At 34.6% G+C, this 17,682-nt stretch overlaps 1 protein-coding gene across 5 annotated transcripts in view; it reads left to right on the top strand.

Moving 5' to 3' along the window:
* RFX3 (regulatory factor X3) overlaps positions 1-17,682 on the top strand; it is a 281,067-nt gene that overhangs the window by 107,390 nt on the left and 155,995 nt on the right. For all 5 annotated transcript variants that reach the window (XM_063080722.1, XM_063080724.1, XM_063080725.1 and 2 more), the window contains one exon: positions 11,357-11,481. In XM_063080722.1, the coding sequence (XP_062936792.1) occupies positions 11,365-11,481 (117 nt within the window). In that variant the 5' untranslated portion in view covers positions 11,357-11,364. The remainder of the gene's footprint in view (positions 1-11,356; positions 11,482-17,682) is intronic.

The following is a 17,682-nucleotide window of genomic DNA, read 5'->3' as shown; positions in this document are numbered from 1 at the left end:
ATAAGGGATGCTCAACCTGTACTACTGTCTTTAGAATTAAAGTACTTTTTCCTCTGCCCCATCCTATGGCCAAATGTAACCATTTGGAAGTTCTTCTCCCTCTGTGTATTTCTCTCTCTCTCTCTCTCTCTCTGTGTGTGTGTGTGTGTGTGTGTGTGTGTATGTGTGTGTGTGTGTGTGTGTGAGAGAGAGAGAGAGAGAGAGAGAGAGAGAGAGAGAGAGAGAGAGAGAGAGACATAGCTACCACAACATAGACTTTTTGAGATATTGAGAAAGTATAATAAAAAGGTCTGGGTGAGAATTGAAAAATTACTTTGTACTTTACTTATCTGACTTATTTACTTATCTTCAGTGTAGTGAAGTAGGTCCTATATGAACATTCGATTGAGGCAGCAAAATGAATAGATCAAGGTATATGGTGAATTACTTGGCATGCATGAAGGAAGGATGTCCCTCAAGCAGGAATAGAGATAATAGTTACACTGGAGGACCTCTGTGGCATTGCTATGGCGTTTCGTTACCCTGAACACTATGTTTGGCCTGCAACCTTCCTTAGAGCTCTGTCTGCTTCTCCATCATTTCTCTTGATTGAAATGTCATTAGATAGTAGAGTTAAGTATATTTTTCTTGCAGTTGCTGAAGGCAATTTGTGACTGTATTCAAAGGTTAGGGAGCAGCAACCCCTGCCACCTGTGCCAAAGACCCACTGAAACCAGTTTTTTGGTTACTGAACCAGTTGAGACAGTCTCCCTTTTGGCATCTGAGAAGCTGTAGCCAGTCATTCCTATTCCTTTTGAAGTAGAATTGATGATGTGCACCCAAGAGCTCAACTCCAAGATTTCAGAAAGAAAAGATACTGTGCTATAGCACATCACTTTTTAACATCTTCTGAACCCTGATTCACATTCCAACAAGCCTGCGTTGATCCCTCAGCAAAGGAAGTATAGAATCTACACAATTCAGGCATTTGGAGATCTACAGAATAAATAAGCATCCATCTTGTCAGGTACTCTGCATTGCTGTAAATGAAATTAAAGTGTTTTTAGAGGATAACGTATCATGGAAGATTAATTCCTATAATGTAGAAAATTGAAAATGTAGAAAAGACAGCCATTCTAGACAGGACTACATAATAGTTGGTCTCATAGACATTTTTTTTAATACCACTACTCATTGAAAAATTTCCAGCAAATTGGAAGATTGAAAGATGAATGGCAAAACTTGGTAAAAGCAGTGTGAGCAATGAACTCACTTAAATATTTAAGCTCAAACAAATATGGAATTATATATATTTGTAATATTTATTTATTTGTTTTTATTTTATCATTACACAATGTAAACATTTTTTGTGCCATTTACCAATTTCATTTAAATTGTCATCAGCCCAGCACTACATATGGCTGGGTTAAAGAAAAAAAAAGAATGCAAGAGAACTTTGCTCCTGAGCCTAATAAATGGTATAGTATTTTTAAGTCCTTACTCTGACCATTTCTAGTTGTGTGACCTTGGAGCTGATAGAATATAAGTTCTATTTCTCAGCTTTATTACCCACAAAAAAGAGATAATTATAATATCTACCTCACAGGATTTCCAGAGATGAAATAGTGTATGTGAAGTCCTTATGTAAATGTTAAATGTGTTAACTAATTATTAACTGGAGGCTTCCTGAAATACCTTTTTTTTTTTGTAGAAAGTTTCAGTGATTGTTAAGAGAACATAGAAGAATGTCAGTTGAATATTGCCAAGCTGAAATAAATTTCAAGTGGTTAATTAATGATGAAGTCAGAACAGTTACTGTTAAGCTAATTGCTTATTCTTAGCATTTCAGTTATGAAAATTAAAGATCTCTGAGTGTTGCTGTCTCATAAAAACAAAGGAAGCATACCTACCAGGCCACTTATTCCAAGATGACATGAGTAGAACATTGGATCTGAATCCACAATTTGGTGAATCAGGTGTATGAGGGTACTTCAAATATTTCACGGAAAGATTCATTTTATGTTTTAATTCTATTTCTTTAATGAACATTTTCAAGTACTTTGTACTTACTAAAACACAGTAAATGATGTATAGCAAGGTTCAGGGCAATAGCTGAAGACTTGATTTGCTCATTTGAGTTTATACTTATCTTGTTTCTTTATTAAAAAATTATACACAAAATCTTTTGAGGCTTAATTCTTAGAAAATAAGAGTTATGGGCCGGCCTGTGGCTCACTTGGGAGAGTGTGATGCTGATAACACCAAGGCCACGGGTTCGGATCCCATATAGGGATGGCCGGTTAGCTCAATGGGTGAGCATGGTGCAGACAACACCAAGTCAAGAGTTAAGATCCCCTTACTGGTCATCTTTAGAAAAAAAAAGAAAACAGGAGTTATAAAATTGTGTTGTAATGGGAATTGAAAGTGAAATCACATTGGAAAATTAAGAAAAAAAGGTTCTTAATGAATAACTTAATGGGAAAAGGCTGAAATAGACAATTATACAGAATTTTAAAGTATTAAATGTCTCTTACATAGTATATTCTAATAGTAGTGTTTCAATAGGTTCCTAAACTCATTTTCTTTGGAGATTGATCTGTTCATTCAACAAACTGGAGATCTTCTGTGTATTTGGCACTGGGCACATTTGTAGGTTAAAAAACAAAAAAGATAAGCACAGTCTATGTGCTCATGGAGTTTTTGATCTGCTTGAAGAGACAAACATTATGCTACGATGTGATAATTTCTGTGCACTGCGTAAGGATAGGGTACCAAATATAGGAACACTCAGGAGGACACCAGTTATGAGAAAGGGGGAAGAGTGATGGTTGTTTGGGAAGCTATCTGGGGAAGTAGAATTTATTCTGATACCTGAAAGATGATGTGAAGATGAGAAGAGGTGGGAAGGAAAAATTGTTTCAAGCAGAAGAAACTGCCTATTCACATGCCCCAGGGTTGGGAAACTAAGGGTAGTTCCATATGTATGTACTCTTGGGAAGATGGTAGGCAGGAGCTATATTCTAAAAAGCCTCATAAGCCTCGTTAAGGTGTTTGCAGTTTATCCTGAGTGTACCAGGGACCTACTGTAGGGAGTGACCTGAAATGCAGTGATCTGCTTGGTGAAATGGAAGTATGTGAATAGATTTTTGAGGTAATTAGGAAGCAGAATCATTAGACTTAGTAATTGATTAAGTTTGGGGGATGAGAGATAAAAGAAGTCTGGCTCTTACTTTTAGGCTTCCTTGAGAAAAAAGGATGCCAAAATTGTTTCTCTTGTCTTATGCCATCAATAGGTTTTGAACTCATGAAATCATTGAGGCAGAGACTGTGTGCATCTCCCACAGCGTGTAACACCAGTTACTGGCAGAAGTTTTAATAGGAAAGATGAAAATTTAAGCTGAGCTTTGATGATATCATTTTAACAGTTGGACTTGTAAGGATGATGGGCTATTAAAAAAGATTCAACAGGTAGTTAAAAATCCAGAAGTGTAGCTCAGTAGAAGAAAGGGTATTAAATAGAATTATAGATTTGGGAGTTATTCACATACAGGTAATAGTTGTTAGTGGCTAAATTCTTCAAAAGAGAAAGTTGAGAGGGCAGAAGAGACATCCCAAACTCAACTCTATTTTTCGTGTTCAAAGGGAAGAAATTAAATGTATGAGGGAAACAGAAAAACTAGCCAGACAGGTAGGAAGAAAATCAGAAAAATGAAATGTCTGGGAAAGCAAGGAGGAAGAGCTTTTCAAAAAGATTAGAAGGTGTCTTTAATTACAAGTGTAATATGATAGTACAACAAGTCTGAAACTAAGGAAAGGTCATAGAATTTGTAGATTAAGAGATTGTTCCTTAGTAACTTTGAAAAAGACGGTTTTAGTGTGATGTGGCAGAAACCAGATATCAAGACATTAGGGGTTTACTAGAATTTGCAGAAATGGAGATGGTAACTGTAGAGAACTCTTTTGATAAAAGGAATGATTGGGATAAGAATAGTCACTATTAATGTATTATCAGGGATAAAGGAGGAGTTCTTTCCTCCTTTTATTTTCCACAGAAGACCACCAAAGTGTAATAAGAGTAGGAGGGAGAGAGGAAAATTAAACTCATTAAGTGAAATTTCACACTTCCCTAAAATATTATATAATGACAAAAGCTTTTAATCATAAAGAACTTACATTTGATTTTAAGTTGATATTAAAATATAACCCCTGTTAGGGGTATTAACTAAATATTTATGAGATAGCCCAGGATAACCCACTTTAGAAGGTATCTAGTAAGGAGTTTTTAAAGAGATTATTATTTCTGGAGCCAAGAAAATGCTTTTGACTGAATTGGAAGGGCAGCCATACGGAGCACATCACCGATTCTCTTAAAATAAGCTCGACAGGAACAGTGTTTTTAATTCAGTGTAATTGATTTATTTTAAATTTTACTGATATTTACAGAGAAAATTTTTTTTTTTCTGTTAACTATGTGAATTTGCAGAGTTGGCTAGATTCTTTAGTCTTTTTTCATTTTCATCCTTTGGCCAAGTCTTTATTACAAGTCTATACATATGAATTTTTTTATAATGAGAGTCAATGTAAAAATTTCATTTGATTAATAGCATTATGTTTCACAGTAAGGGTTTCCAGAATTTATGTGTGTGAATATATAGAGGTTTTTTTTTTGAGGTCCACCTACACACATGTTCACTACATTTGCAAAAAAAATGGCAGTAATAAGAATTAAGTTCTTAAGATACTGTACATTTAAAATGGGGTATATTGTTTCCATTATTAGCAATGTTATTACATAGTGTTATTTTCCCTCTTAGATCTGTTGATCTCTTTGAGCCTGTCATTAAAATAGTTACAAACTGCAAAAGACTCTATTCTCCACTTCTATAAAAAGAAAAAGAGACAAAAGAAAAAAAATTCTTGTGTGGGCAAGAGAATCTAAGAGGAAAGTTGTCATTGGAGCCATTTCTGGTGTGAAGAAAATTAAGAATTCTTCTTGCTTTCACTCCCTATAAAATCCAAAGGAAATCCTCCTGTTTTGGGGCAATACTACTCACTTGTTTCTTTTGTTGATCTTCTGATAATGCTGCCTTTTAAGCTAATCTTTCCCTTCCCTTTGTTCCCATTCCGTCCAAAGTAAGAAAGACCATTTGGAAACCCTAGTTGACAAGCATATTCTTGGTTATCAACCCAAAACATAAGGTAGGAAGGATACTTTCATGTATGTGGATAAAACCACACTGGTGAATTTGGGAAAAAAAGAGAAAAGTGTATTTTGGGCATATAAGAAGTGTGAACACTAGGGCTAGTTTAGAAAGGGGATACTTGCTTGCTTGGTGGGACTAGTACTTGTGTCCTCTCCTCAATTTGAGATCTTTGGAAGAGGCAATACAGAGGGAGCAGAATTGAAATTTATGTCTTGATTCCAGATTGGACAATAGGTATCTGGCAATGTCATAAGAAAGGGATCATATTTGACATTTGGGAATGTGTGTTACTGTAGATTTCCTTCCTTCAGCACAAAATGACAAAGATCATGTAACTAGCAATGAGTGGATCTATAGCTATTATCTCCAGAGATATTTTTTAAAGTAGCTTATTCTATTAGAAACATTGAAAAGGTCATTTTTTAGAGCTCCTTGAGAGTTTTGAGCCACTTAGCAGTAAGATGGGAGGTAAGGAACTCTTGCTGAGCAAATCAACAGATCAGAATCTATCTTTATGATTATAAGGGCTATTTTAGGATACGGAATTTAAGACTGACTTTTTGAGATGCATTCAGGCTGAGATGGGTCTTTGGAACTCTTGTTGCTTTTGACCAGCAAGTCCAGAGTAAGCTTGAGACCACCCAAAGTTTATGGTCATTGGTTTAGGAAAGCCCATAATTCAGGAGCCCTTGGGAGTTCCATTGATGTTATTGTTCCCTCTCATGGCCCAGATTGTAGACTGTGCCTCAGAATTTTTCCTAAGCATACAATTATATATCTATGAATAAAATTGTACTATGGGCTACATACTGTTTGGCAACCTGCTTTTATGCTTACAGTCTTGTAGATAGCTTTCCATGTTGGTTTTTATAGATCTGTATAGTATTCCATTATAGGGATATAGGCTAGAACAATTTATTAGTTACCAATTATGAACATTTGGGTTGCTTATTTTTGGCTATTGTAAGTAATACTTAAGTGAACAACCTTGTGCTTCTTTGTGCTATTATATGCACACATACACACTCCCTTTATTTTTATTTTTATTTATTTATTTATTTATTTATTTATTTATTTATTTATTTAGTCTTTTTTGTGACCGGCACTCAGCCAGTGAGTGCACCGGCCATTCCTATATAGGATCCGAACCCGCGGTGGGAGCGTCGCCGCGCTCCCAGTGCCACACTCTCCTGAGTGCGCCACGGGCTCGGCCCCACACATACACACTCCCTTAATTGGGCCCTTGTTTGACTGTTTTTATAGGATAAATTTAAATCCTTTAGAACAAATGGGTCTCTCTGTATTATATCCTCTTTCATCTATAAAATATTGGGTAAACACATGAAGTGCAGGTCACTTTTAGCCAGTGATATGCTTTTCCATATCATAAAAATTATAGCCTTTATGACTTTATAAAACATTTTATTGATCACATCTAGGCATGCTACATATTTGCAGTTCATGTGATATTTAAGTGTCAGTTTTCAAATTTAGAATTCGTTCACTGCCCAATGTTTCCACTTTATCTCTTTAAAGTTGATTTTTCTGACACAGCCTTATAGTATGCTGCTGCTGTATGTGCAGTAGACCAGCAGGGTGATGACAAGGCACTATGTTGGAGTGAGACAGACCTGGACTAGAATCCTGGCATTATATCTCTTAAATAGTTCTGTGACCCTGGGCAAATTATTTAATCTCCCTAAACCTTATTTTCTTCTCCTTTAAAATGGGAATATCTACTTCATTGGCAAAATTAAGATTAAATGTATGCAAAGCATCTATCACACAACTGCTCAACATACGGTAACTATTCTTATCTGTAGTAATGAAGATGGCAATAGATTTATGATAAAATGCTCACTGTTCATTATCTTTTGATTCTAAGTGTTATTAAATGATCCATATAATAGGTTCTAGTCACCTCGAGATTGGATTGATCAGTGGGCAGAAACATTTATGGCTTTGTCTCATAGATTCTGGAAAGAATCTTTCTGTGTATTATATCATCTTGTTCCCAAACCCTCCTTCCAAAAGGAAAGAGTGTAGGGTTAGAATATTTAGAGTTTCTTTATTTGTTCAGCTTTCTTTTTCTTTACTTTTAGTAATTATCTTGACACTGCCATTTGTTAGGATATATCATCTAGGTAAGACTGATTTGCCTATTAGAAAAAATGCTGGAAGGACTCCAGTAGTTGACTGGACAATCATTTGGTTCTCATTTCTCCCAAATTACCTCTGTGCCTGATGACAGCTTCTCTTGATAACTGTAAATAATAACAAATAATAAAATAATTCTTATATCATTTCAGCAGTTTAGCTTCAGTGTTAATGTATTGTTTTATTTTAAAGTTATTAGTCCTTTAGATAAAAACTGTTAATGTAACTTAATTTGATTTTTCTTTTCTTTAATAAATAGTTTTTCATAATCTATTCTGAGCCGAGGGAAAAGTTAGTTAAGAGAAAACATTTATTTGACAAGTGAAAAAAGTTACCTAGGCAACCTGTACATGTTACAAGTGTGCTGATTAATCATCTCCAGCATTAATCACTGTCAGCATTATCACAGGAAGATGTCTGCAGAACAGTCTACACTGTTATCATTCCATCATTTTTCTATAGATCAATTTAGTGCAAAAGGTATATTGTATACAGTCATGAGGATTACAACATCAAACCTAAATAAAGAGGCAGAGCTTTTATAATATGGAAAATTGTGAATTTTCCTTTTACATCCCTCATTTACTTGATTTATTGATTTAATAAAGCCCTCTGTATTTTGCAGTGTATGAACTTTTCACAGAGGTGTGTTTTAAATAAGGAAGGCTTGGCATTTCACTACAGTTTATAGCTTAACCAGTTTCTTTCATTTGTACTGGGTGAAGGGGGGATAAAAGCCAAGTCATATTGTTTTATATTTGTAGGTAAAATAATCAGCTCAATATATTTTTGCCAAAGTTCCAAAAAGCAAGTTTATTGCGTGATTATTTAACCATATATATAACATATATACACATACGTAATTTCAAATACTCCTCATTATTTCACATTGACAACTTGCTTTGAAAGTCACTTATTATCCTTAGTTTTTTCTTAGAGTTGGAGTAATTATAACATTTCTTCATCATCTCCAGAATAGTCAGAGATGTGTACATTTTATACTAACTTTGTATTCAGAAAAGTAAGTATTGGCAATTTTCCCCCCCAAAAGCACTGCTCATTTTAGTTGTCTAACTTTTAACAAATAGAGATTTTAATTGCTGTGGGCACTATGTGTTCCACTATTATTTTCTATCATTTATTTGAGAATGCTGATTCTGAATCAGAGTATTAGTAATAAAAGTTTTATGCTGCAGAAACTTCAGTTATAATAATTTTGGATCTTACCTTTGTAAAAGTGCACCAATGTTAAACTCTGTGTTCTGTATTTTAAAAATTGTAATTTTTAATTATAAAAAAAATTATTCTTTAAATGTCATTCCTATGATCTTATGTCGAATCACATTTCTAATACTCTTGTGAATAATTTATTCTTGAGGATGATCATGTTTTAGATTCAATTTATTTTTGTTATTCCTATTAAGTAACTATTATAGTAATTTTGTTTAATTTGGTTAAAATAGAAATTTGAACTAGCATGTTTCGTCATCTTTCCATGCTAAGGAAAAAAGAAAGAAGTTCTCTGTTGCACTTGAAAATTGAATTACAGGTCGTTATTTTCCATACTGAATTAAAACCTATTATCTTCTTCAGTGTTAAAAACAATACAAGTGTAGAGGGACCAAACTTTGCAGACTTTGCTTTTTAGGAGAGCAAATTATTTCAGGATGAAAGACCCCCATAAAAATTAGATGCATACTACCAATTTTTAAGCTAGCCCAGTTATAGTTCTGTTTAATAAGTAATTGATTAGGTCAGACTATTAAACCATTTAATCTGGCATGTACTTTGTGTGTGATAAAAGAAATCCAACTGTGAATTTGAGTGTATTAAATGATCTTCAGGAAGTTCCACAAAGAACATCTGAATGCCTTAAAACTTGCAATAACGCGTGTTTGTTCCAAACACATTTGCTTTGCCTACATTTTGCTCATCAGGTTGAAGAAATGCTAATCTTATTGCATTCAGCAGCTGGGTTTTTGCAATATTCTTTTCCTTTTCCTAGGGGTTAATTAGCCTTCTTTCAAAATGTGGCCTATTTAGCTGTAGATTCGCATGATTCAGCCAGAGCTGGCTGTACAAAGCAGAACCGTTAACAGGCGGGTGTGTCCAACTGCTTAATTAGCCAGAATAAAAAGGTCCTTTGTCAAACAAGCATCTGTTGCTCATGACACACCTGACAGCCACATTAGGCAAGGATGACTAGACTGAAATTGTGCGTGTCTCTCCTGCAAGAATATACAACTCATTTACATATGAGCTGCATCATTGACAAACTGCAGGGCTTTATTTAGCTTATCAAAGTGGATTATTGTGACTGCATTTGTGACTGATAAACAAATAACATTTGAAAGGAATCTATGGAAGAACTCAACTAACCAAATTACTTCCAAACATAAACAAAGCACCAGAAACCACTGCTGGATGAGTGGGAACACCTCAAATGTACTCATAAACTGTTATGCTGGGAATAAAACAAAACCTACAAATGGAGCATGCTAAGACACTAACCCCATGTGATGATTCTTACTTTGCAGAAATGTTGGAAAGCTATCAGGATACTCTGAATGTGTCAGCGGTATTATATAATCTGTTTAGCAAAATTTGGTAGGAGGGTGATACTCCTCAAACATGCTTTAACATTCTAATTGATCTACTGTTAAGCCAGGTCTTCAGAATTAATCAGTTAAAATGCCTCTGGAAAAGTCTTTATTGGTTGGGTTTTATTATGGCCTTAGTTGAAGGAAAGGGAATACTTCCTAACTTTGATGTCAGAGAGAGACAGGATGTCTGTCCCTTGTTTTTGGAAGTGTAGATCAAATACTGTGGATCGAGAACCACAGAGACTACTGTTCAGACCAACAATCGCTAGATTTTAGTTTGGAAGTCCTATAATCATGATGTTCCAAAGCAATACATGTAGTGGTTGATATCATGGGCTTTTGAGTCAGACAGACCTTGGTTGAATTCAGGCTCTTATCCTTACTAGCTGAGTGGCTTTTGGCAAGTTATTTAATCCATTTGTGGCTCAGTTTCCTCATCTATTAAGTGGGGATAGTAGCACTTCCACCATTGAGTTCTTCTGAGGATTAAGCTAGGAAATATATTTAAAGACCTTAGCATAGTGCCTGGCACCTGGAAAAGACTTATAAAATGAGAGACTAGTTATGGTTACAACCTTTTGAGCTAATCTCCGGAAGGGAGGCAATTGAGACCCTCTCTCAAGTCATGAGGCTTGGCAAAGAAAAATGTGGCCTGTTGAATCATGAGTGAAAGAAAGAAAAATTTTATGTCTTTGTTTACCAGTCTCATTTATATGATAGTGATCCTTCCCATCTTTCAAAAATATTAAACATTAATGTTTGTCTATTGTTGTGTAAGAATATAATTGAATTTTAATTTTAGTACCATATTTATTATACTACAGGCAGAGCAAATTAGTTTAAGGTAATTTTGGCTAAGTTTAGGGTATATCAGTTGTTTTTAAGATATACATTAATTTTTTTTAGATCACTGAATAGTAAGTTTTAAAGTTGGACAGGACCTTAGAAATGATTTATTCTAAGATGTACTCTTCCAGTTACATTCTTGTAGACTATAGAAGTGCCTAGAAAGTAGAGTTCACGACATATTTACATCTAGTCAGGGTTTGTGCTCTAAGAATTAATAACATCTTGACATAATTTTGGATCATAGTTTATAAAGGGATTGAAACAATTTATAACAGATGAGATCTAAGGAAGATAGCTTTCAGTGAAGTTTAAACTTTATAGTCTCAGGATAAGAGGTACTAGTAGGGATTTTTAAAAAAATATGGATTAATAATTTTCTGTATTTATTTAAAAAGTGGTCAGATGACTATAAACATGCCTGGACTATCATGGCTGTACGTTGGGATAAGAAGGATTATGAGAGTTGAAAGTTAGTCTCAGTATAGGATATTAAGAACAAATGTAACGAAGCTAGTCATGCAAGGAGAACATTTTAAACTTTATTTCTATTTTAATATATTTCAGAGACCATCATGCAGACATCAGAGACCGGGTCGGACACAGGTTCGACAGTGACTTTACAAACATCTGTGGCTAGTCAAGCAGCAGTGCCTACACAGGTGGTACAGCAAGTACCAGTACAACAACAGGTAAGGAGCTGCAGTTCTCAAGAGATGTGCTTTTGTTGTGCTGATTGTCCAACAGCTGTATCCAAAGTTTATTTGGACTTTACCATCTTGCCTCATTGGGTGCTCAGACTGGCATAGTTCAGTTCTTAGGTTAATTCAGCAAATGTTTCTTAGGCACACCTGGTTCTTTCTGTGCTAGGCTGTAGGGATACAAAAATGAATACTCACACTATATTCCCCATTCTAAAAGAGCAGGATTTCTCCTCCTCTTCTCTCCCCATTGTTTATCACAACTTTCTATTTGTCTCTTATTGAAATGTCAGCAGTAGTATTTTTTATTTAGTTGGCTCACAGTAGTACATAATAAAGGAAAGGATGCATGTACCTTACAGGCAGAGGTTTTTTCATTTATGGTGTTTTAGAAAGTGCCTTGGCATTAGATGGCTGTTAAGTACTGTTTAATGAAAATAAAATTATCTTAAAGGTCTAGAGATCTGACTCATCCCATTTAAAAAGTTGAGAATGAATTCATCATCAGATGTTTACTACAGGTCTTATTCATACTTAGGGCAATTGGCTTGTTTTGGAAAGACACTGACAAAATAATGCTATTCACGCCAGTTAATAGTTTGCACATGGATTGTGAACACATTGGCCTGTCATTTCTTCCAAAGAATAGTGAGACTGTGAGAAAGATCGTATGTCATATAGCATTATGTGGAGACTCAAGATTTGCCGACAATTTCTTAGTGTCAAGGAGAATCTTTAGCAAATTTTCCTCCTACAATTATAAATAAGTGGTTAGGGAGAGGATTTTTTCGTACATGGTAGACATAGGGACTTGAGATTATATTCTTTTTAGGATATAGAATTGGTTTGGGTGGGGGAAGTGCTGGAATCACAGAGAAGTCTTTGACTCTTAGGGTAGGTAAAGACATCTAAAATAATTTTTTTAAAAAATAATTTTTTAAAACAATCTTAGCATACTCTTTTCAGGTCTCTATTATACATACACGCATATCTTTCCCATCCCTCATGCTCCCAGTTTATTAGATTGAACTACATGTAGTTTTGATAAACAAAACAATTTTATGTTTCAATCTAATAGTTACATTTTTTATCTTTGTTTTTTTTCTTTTCATCATTAAAATTAAGTTTCTCCAAAATGGTGTTCTAAAAGCCTTTGGTGTTATTGATGTCATCATCAATTTCAAGACTGAACATTATTCAGAAAAGGATAGCTTATGTCATGTCATCCAAAGAGCAAGTAAAGAGCAATTAGGAGATTGTTATACTTAACTTTAAAAAGATAACTCAGCAATCTGTCAATATTAAGGAAATATTGAACAGTTAAACTCACTGTGATTTGGTTTTCATCTCATTTGTAGAAGAACAATGGCCTTGAGAGTGCCTGTTTTTAAAAAGGATGTGGTAGAGGTAGATAGTGTTCCTATCTCCAGAAAGTACACTCTTGAGACACTAAGACATGTGCAGTCTGTCTGGACTCTGTTTTCTTCCTTCCTCCCTCCCTTCTTTTTAAAAAAGTTTTCTTTTTGTTGAATTCATTTATCAGCAAATGTTTACTACAGGTCTTATATAGTGTGTATAATAGCATAGTCAAATCATTTAGCAAGGTTTGTTATTTAAAAAAAAAAAGTCCTTAATCTCCTCTCTTCTCCCATAATAAACCACCCCTCAGAGGCAAACTACGTTTTGTTTTAATTTTGGTTGATCAGTATTTACACTACCATGATACATAAATGGTATTCAAATCTAGCCATTTAGTAAGTGGTGATTACCTTCCTTTCCTGTAAAACTCATATACTTTCCCTGGATTTAATGATTGTATTTCTTCTAGTTTGCAGGATTGCTGTAGATAAGTCAAACAGCATTCGATTTCTGATCCTTTGTGTGTGACCTATATAATTTGTTTTCTGCCCTCTGAGAGTTTAGAGAATGTTTTAAACCCCTGTTTCTTGAAATTTCATGATGTTCCTCAGTGTGGGCCTGTTTTCATACATCGTGCTAGAACCTTGATGGCCTTTTCAGTCTGGACATTCATGTTCTTTAGTTCTGGGAAACTTTCTTCAATTTTTTCATTTATGATTATTTTTCATCTGTCTTCTCTTTTTTTACTTTCTTGACTTTTTTGTTCTACTTGCAGTTTCATTTTCTTGCCTATCAATTTTAGTTTCTGTTATCATATTTTTTATTTTCAAGCACCTTTTAAAAATTCCCTGGGTGTTCCTTTTTATAATGTGATGTTTTATTTCGTATTTATCTTTCTTCTTTCTCTTTGAAGATATCAATTTTTTTCAAGTTGTTGAAATTGTCTTCTCTTGTCTCTTTACATAGTCTGTTTCTTTCAAAGTACTCTTTTTTAAAAAAAATTTTGGTCTCTGTCTTTCATGTTAAAAGATTTTCTCAGATGTCTGATAATTTTTGTGTGTTTATCCGTATTTAAAAATGTAGGTAAAAGAAGCTGATTTGAATGGATGAGTAGGTCCTGTTGACTTCAAAATAGGGTCATTTGCCTGGGAATTTTAATTAGGAACCCTCTGATGTTCAGTGTGTTTGTTTTTACTCATTTGGCTGATTATATTTTTAAAGAAAACCTGTTCAGCTTCCTGCCTAGTGGGTGAATGCTTGGCTGTCTGGGAGCTGAGTGGGGGAAGAGATTTGGGTATTTATTACACTAATTTACTTAATCTTTCTCTTTTTCATATGGTATCATCTGTGCTTGATCTTCCCCAATGTGGAGATTAAACCAAAGAATAAACCTCCAATTTTTTACCAAATTAGGGTAGGCCAGTCACCTTACTTCACGGACGGGGCTGGTGGGGGCGGGATCTGACTGCTTCTTAAATAAAATGATTTTTTACATTAAATACAAATTGTATGTTCAAAACAAAAAATTAAATTACTGACAGAAGTAGAAAATCAATATCACTAGCCATAAATAGAAGATTATACACACACACACACACACACACACACACACACACACACACACACACACACACACACACTCTTCATTCGTGTCCTCATAAAAAATAATCTCATGTACACCTGGACCACATTTTGGAAAACATTGTATACTATGCCATATGGTTCACCCCCCAACAGGAGTACTCGCAGTTCCTCAAGTTAGCTTTTTCCTCTGGGACATTTGAGGCAGGTGATATCTTACATTCCCTTCCACCAAGCAAAGAAGGTGAGAACTTTCATTTTCTTTTTGTCAACAAAATGTTTTATTTCACATAGTTTGTCAGCGTGATATTTGCCTGGAGATGCTTGTTATGTCATCGTTCCATGCTTATTTGGAAGGATTAATTTTTTTTTCTTTCCTTTTTCTATTTTTATTTTTTTTGGCAGCTGGCCAACGTAGGGAACCGAATCCTTGACCTTGGTTTTCCAAGGACTTGCTATAACCCACTGAGCTAATCAGCCAACCCCTCTTTCTTTTTTTCTTTCTCCCCCCACCACCCCCCACTGGAACAGTATCATGTTTGCAGCTCCCCAGTGCATTCTAACAATGTCCCTATGGATGTAAATGGTCTATAACTGATAAGTTCATTGCTATAGTAATTTCTTATTGCTCTGACATGCCTATAATGTTTGAATTGTTAATATACTGATGTTATCTTGAGTTTGCGAACTATAGTAGAATGCCTTTAAAAGCTTCTAGCTTTTGTTACTGACCCATGATGGATATTAAAGTCATGGTATTGATTTCAAAGGCAGTTACTTCTATTGACTCAACTTTTTATCATAACCTTGCTTTTGCCATTTTGACATAATGAGAAAGCCTATGGCTAATTTTTTTTTTATGTTGAGACATAATTTTATATGTATTGGAATGTTAAGAAACCAGAAATTTCAAGATTCTAATATTATACACAACTGTTTCTTCAAAGCTGTAAGGGTTCTAATTTTACTGTGTAATAAGTACCAAATAAAGTGTTTATTCTAAAATTGTTTTTATGGTATTTTATTTATTCTACATGAACTCAAGTTTCAATTTGTCATTTTTCCTTAGATAATATAGTTTAGGAATAGGGAATTCTGAGCAAAGAATAGCAAGATCTCACTGTATAATACTGTATCAAATTTCCTGTCTTATGTAAGTTTTCATTATTTCATAAAACATCCCATAGTCTTAGTTTCCAAATATAAACATTGTTGCTCAATTTGATACATTCTATAAAAATACTCAAGTTCAGTATCTTGATTAGGTGGTAACATTTTGATATTAGTAATTCTATCATCTTTATAAAAAGACTTTTTAGATTGGTAGGTTTTTATATATATAAAACTAGAAATGGACTGCTCCCTTTCCCATACTCCATCCTTGAGTGATTTGTTAAAGAGTTTGTTACAAATTGTTCTTCAAGTTGGTCATTTTATGCCTAAATCTAGTAGGCTGTCTAACTCTGCTTGCCCTAGAACTGAATTAAAAACCAGGAGAGAGAAAAAGGTAAATGTCTTTCTACCATTCTGTAGCCAGCCAGATTAGGTTCCTTTCAAGGTAGAACCTTGACAGAAGTCAGAACTTTTATGCCTTGTTTTAATCTTGTGTTCTTGGCATTCCATGAATACTGCTGACATTGAGGATAATTCCTAAACCATCTTGAATGAGAGCTCCAAGATCTTTTTCTCCCTCTCGTGTTTCCCAGTTTTAGCTGCCTTTCCAACTACAGTTTCTCCTCTTTCTACTATTTGTCTCTTACCTTTTTTTTTTTGAAGAAGGGCACAAATCTTTTTCTCTCAAAATGAGCAGGTGTGTTGTCTCTGTATCACTTCTTCTAAATATAACATCTCAGGTACAATGGAGCCCTGGTGTTGAGGGGCTTCTGTTGGGCTCAGTGAAAGATTTTTTTTTTTCCAAGAAGCTTTTGACTTGGCTGAAATTCTTTTATTATCAGAGACCGTAGTCTTTACCTTTTCCTACCCAGAGACTCTGAGAATTTGTTTCTGGTAGGTCTTTGGTATGTAACTGGGACATTTGAAACATCTTTTTATGTGATAAAAGCTCATTTCAAGATTATATTCAGGAAAGAACCTTTTTCCCCCCCCATATAAATTACCTAGTTAGGTAGAGACTCTTTGTTCATACTTTGTGTTGTAAAAATAAATAGAATAGCTATGTGACTGTTATTGTTTCTTTTCAGTTAGTACTAGTCTACCACATGTTTAGCATTTCCAAATTATGGTATGTCCTACAGAGTGAGCATATTATCCCTGTGGTCAAAAAGATAAATGATATTTTCCTTGGGGAACATGTCCAACCAGAGTTGTCAGTGAGATTGTACAGGAAGGGCAATCTTCAAGTATGGTAAGTTTTTAATGAATCCTCTCCAGTAGATGTATTTATTATGGGTATCTTAACCTTTAGGAAATAGATTTTAGGAATTCAGGTTTAATATGAATACTCCTAAGATCCTCAATTCCTCACACCACAGCTTCAATACTGGGTTATTTCCATCCTCACTTCGGTTTTCCATATTCCTAGTAGTACATATATCATCACAACCAGAAAGAAATCACAGTAACTAGCAGAATACCCATGAGAAAGTTATTTTGGTGAAAGCAATCAGTATGACTAAAACAAAAATATTGCCTATCATGTGTTAAATCCATAGCAGAACCCTAACCCTATTGGATCAAATTTTCTTTCTACAACCCATATCTTAAATGGGTTGTATTTCCTTGTTTGAGGAGCTATGCTTGAGGTAGTGTACTTCATCCTTCTTGTCTTTATCTTTCCTTTCCATTAACAAGTTTGCTTTCTGCGAATCCTAGCTTTGACGGACACGAATAGAATTCTTTTCATTTGAGACCATTATCTCATATAATCAACTGAACACAAAGACATTTTTCTCTGGTTTGCTATTATTTGGGACTTGATTCCCATTGGCTTCGTTCCCTGAGGGGACAGAGTTCTCATAATTAAGACTGTGGCAGACATCCTAAAACAGGTATTACTTTTTAAAATGAATTCCAGTTGAATGTCTTTTTAAAAAAAAGACAATTATTTTAGCTCTTAAAGAGAATATTTATTTTTAGAACCAGGGATCCTAATTTTTAGTATCCAATATAAAAAAGTAAGATGTTTTGAAGGACCATGATGATTTACAGTGGAAATAAATCTTCCTGTATCAGTCCAATACGAAGGTGCTTTTGTTGACCATTCTACCAAGTATTTACAAAAATAAGAGCTCT

The sequence above is a fragment of the Cynocephalus volans genome, chromosome 16, assembly GCF_027409185.1.
Source record: "Cynocephalus volans isolate mCynVol1 chromosome 16, mCynVol1.pri, whole genome shotgun sequence".
Classification (NCBI taxonomy): Eukaryota; Metazoa; Chordata; class Mammalia; order Dermoptera; family Cynocephalidae; genus Cynocephalus; species Cynocephalus volans.
The sequence above is the reverse complement of the archived record's forward strand: the minus strand, read 5'-3'. Positions and strand labels throughout refer to the sequence as shown.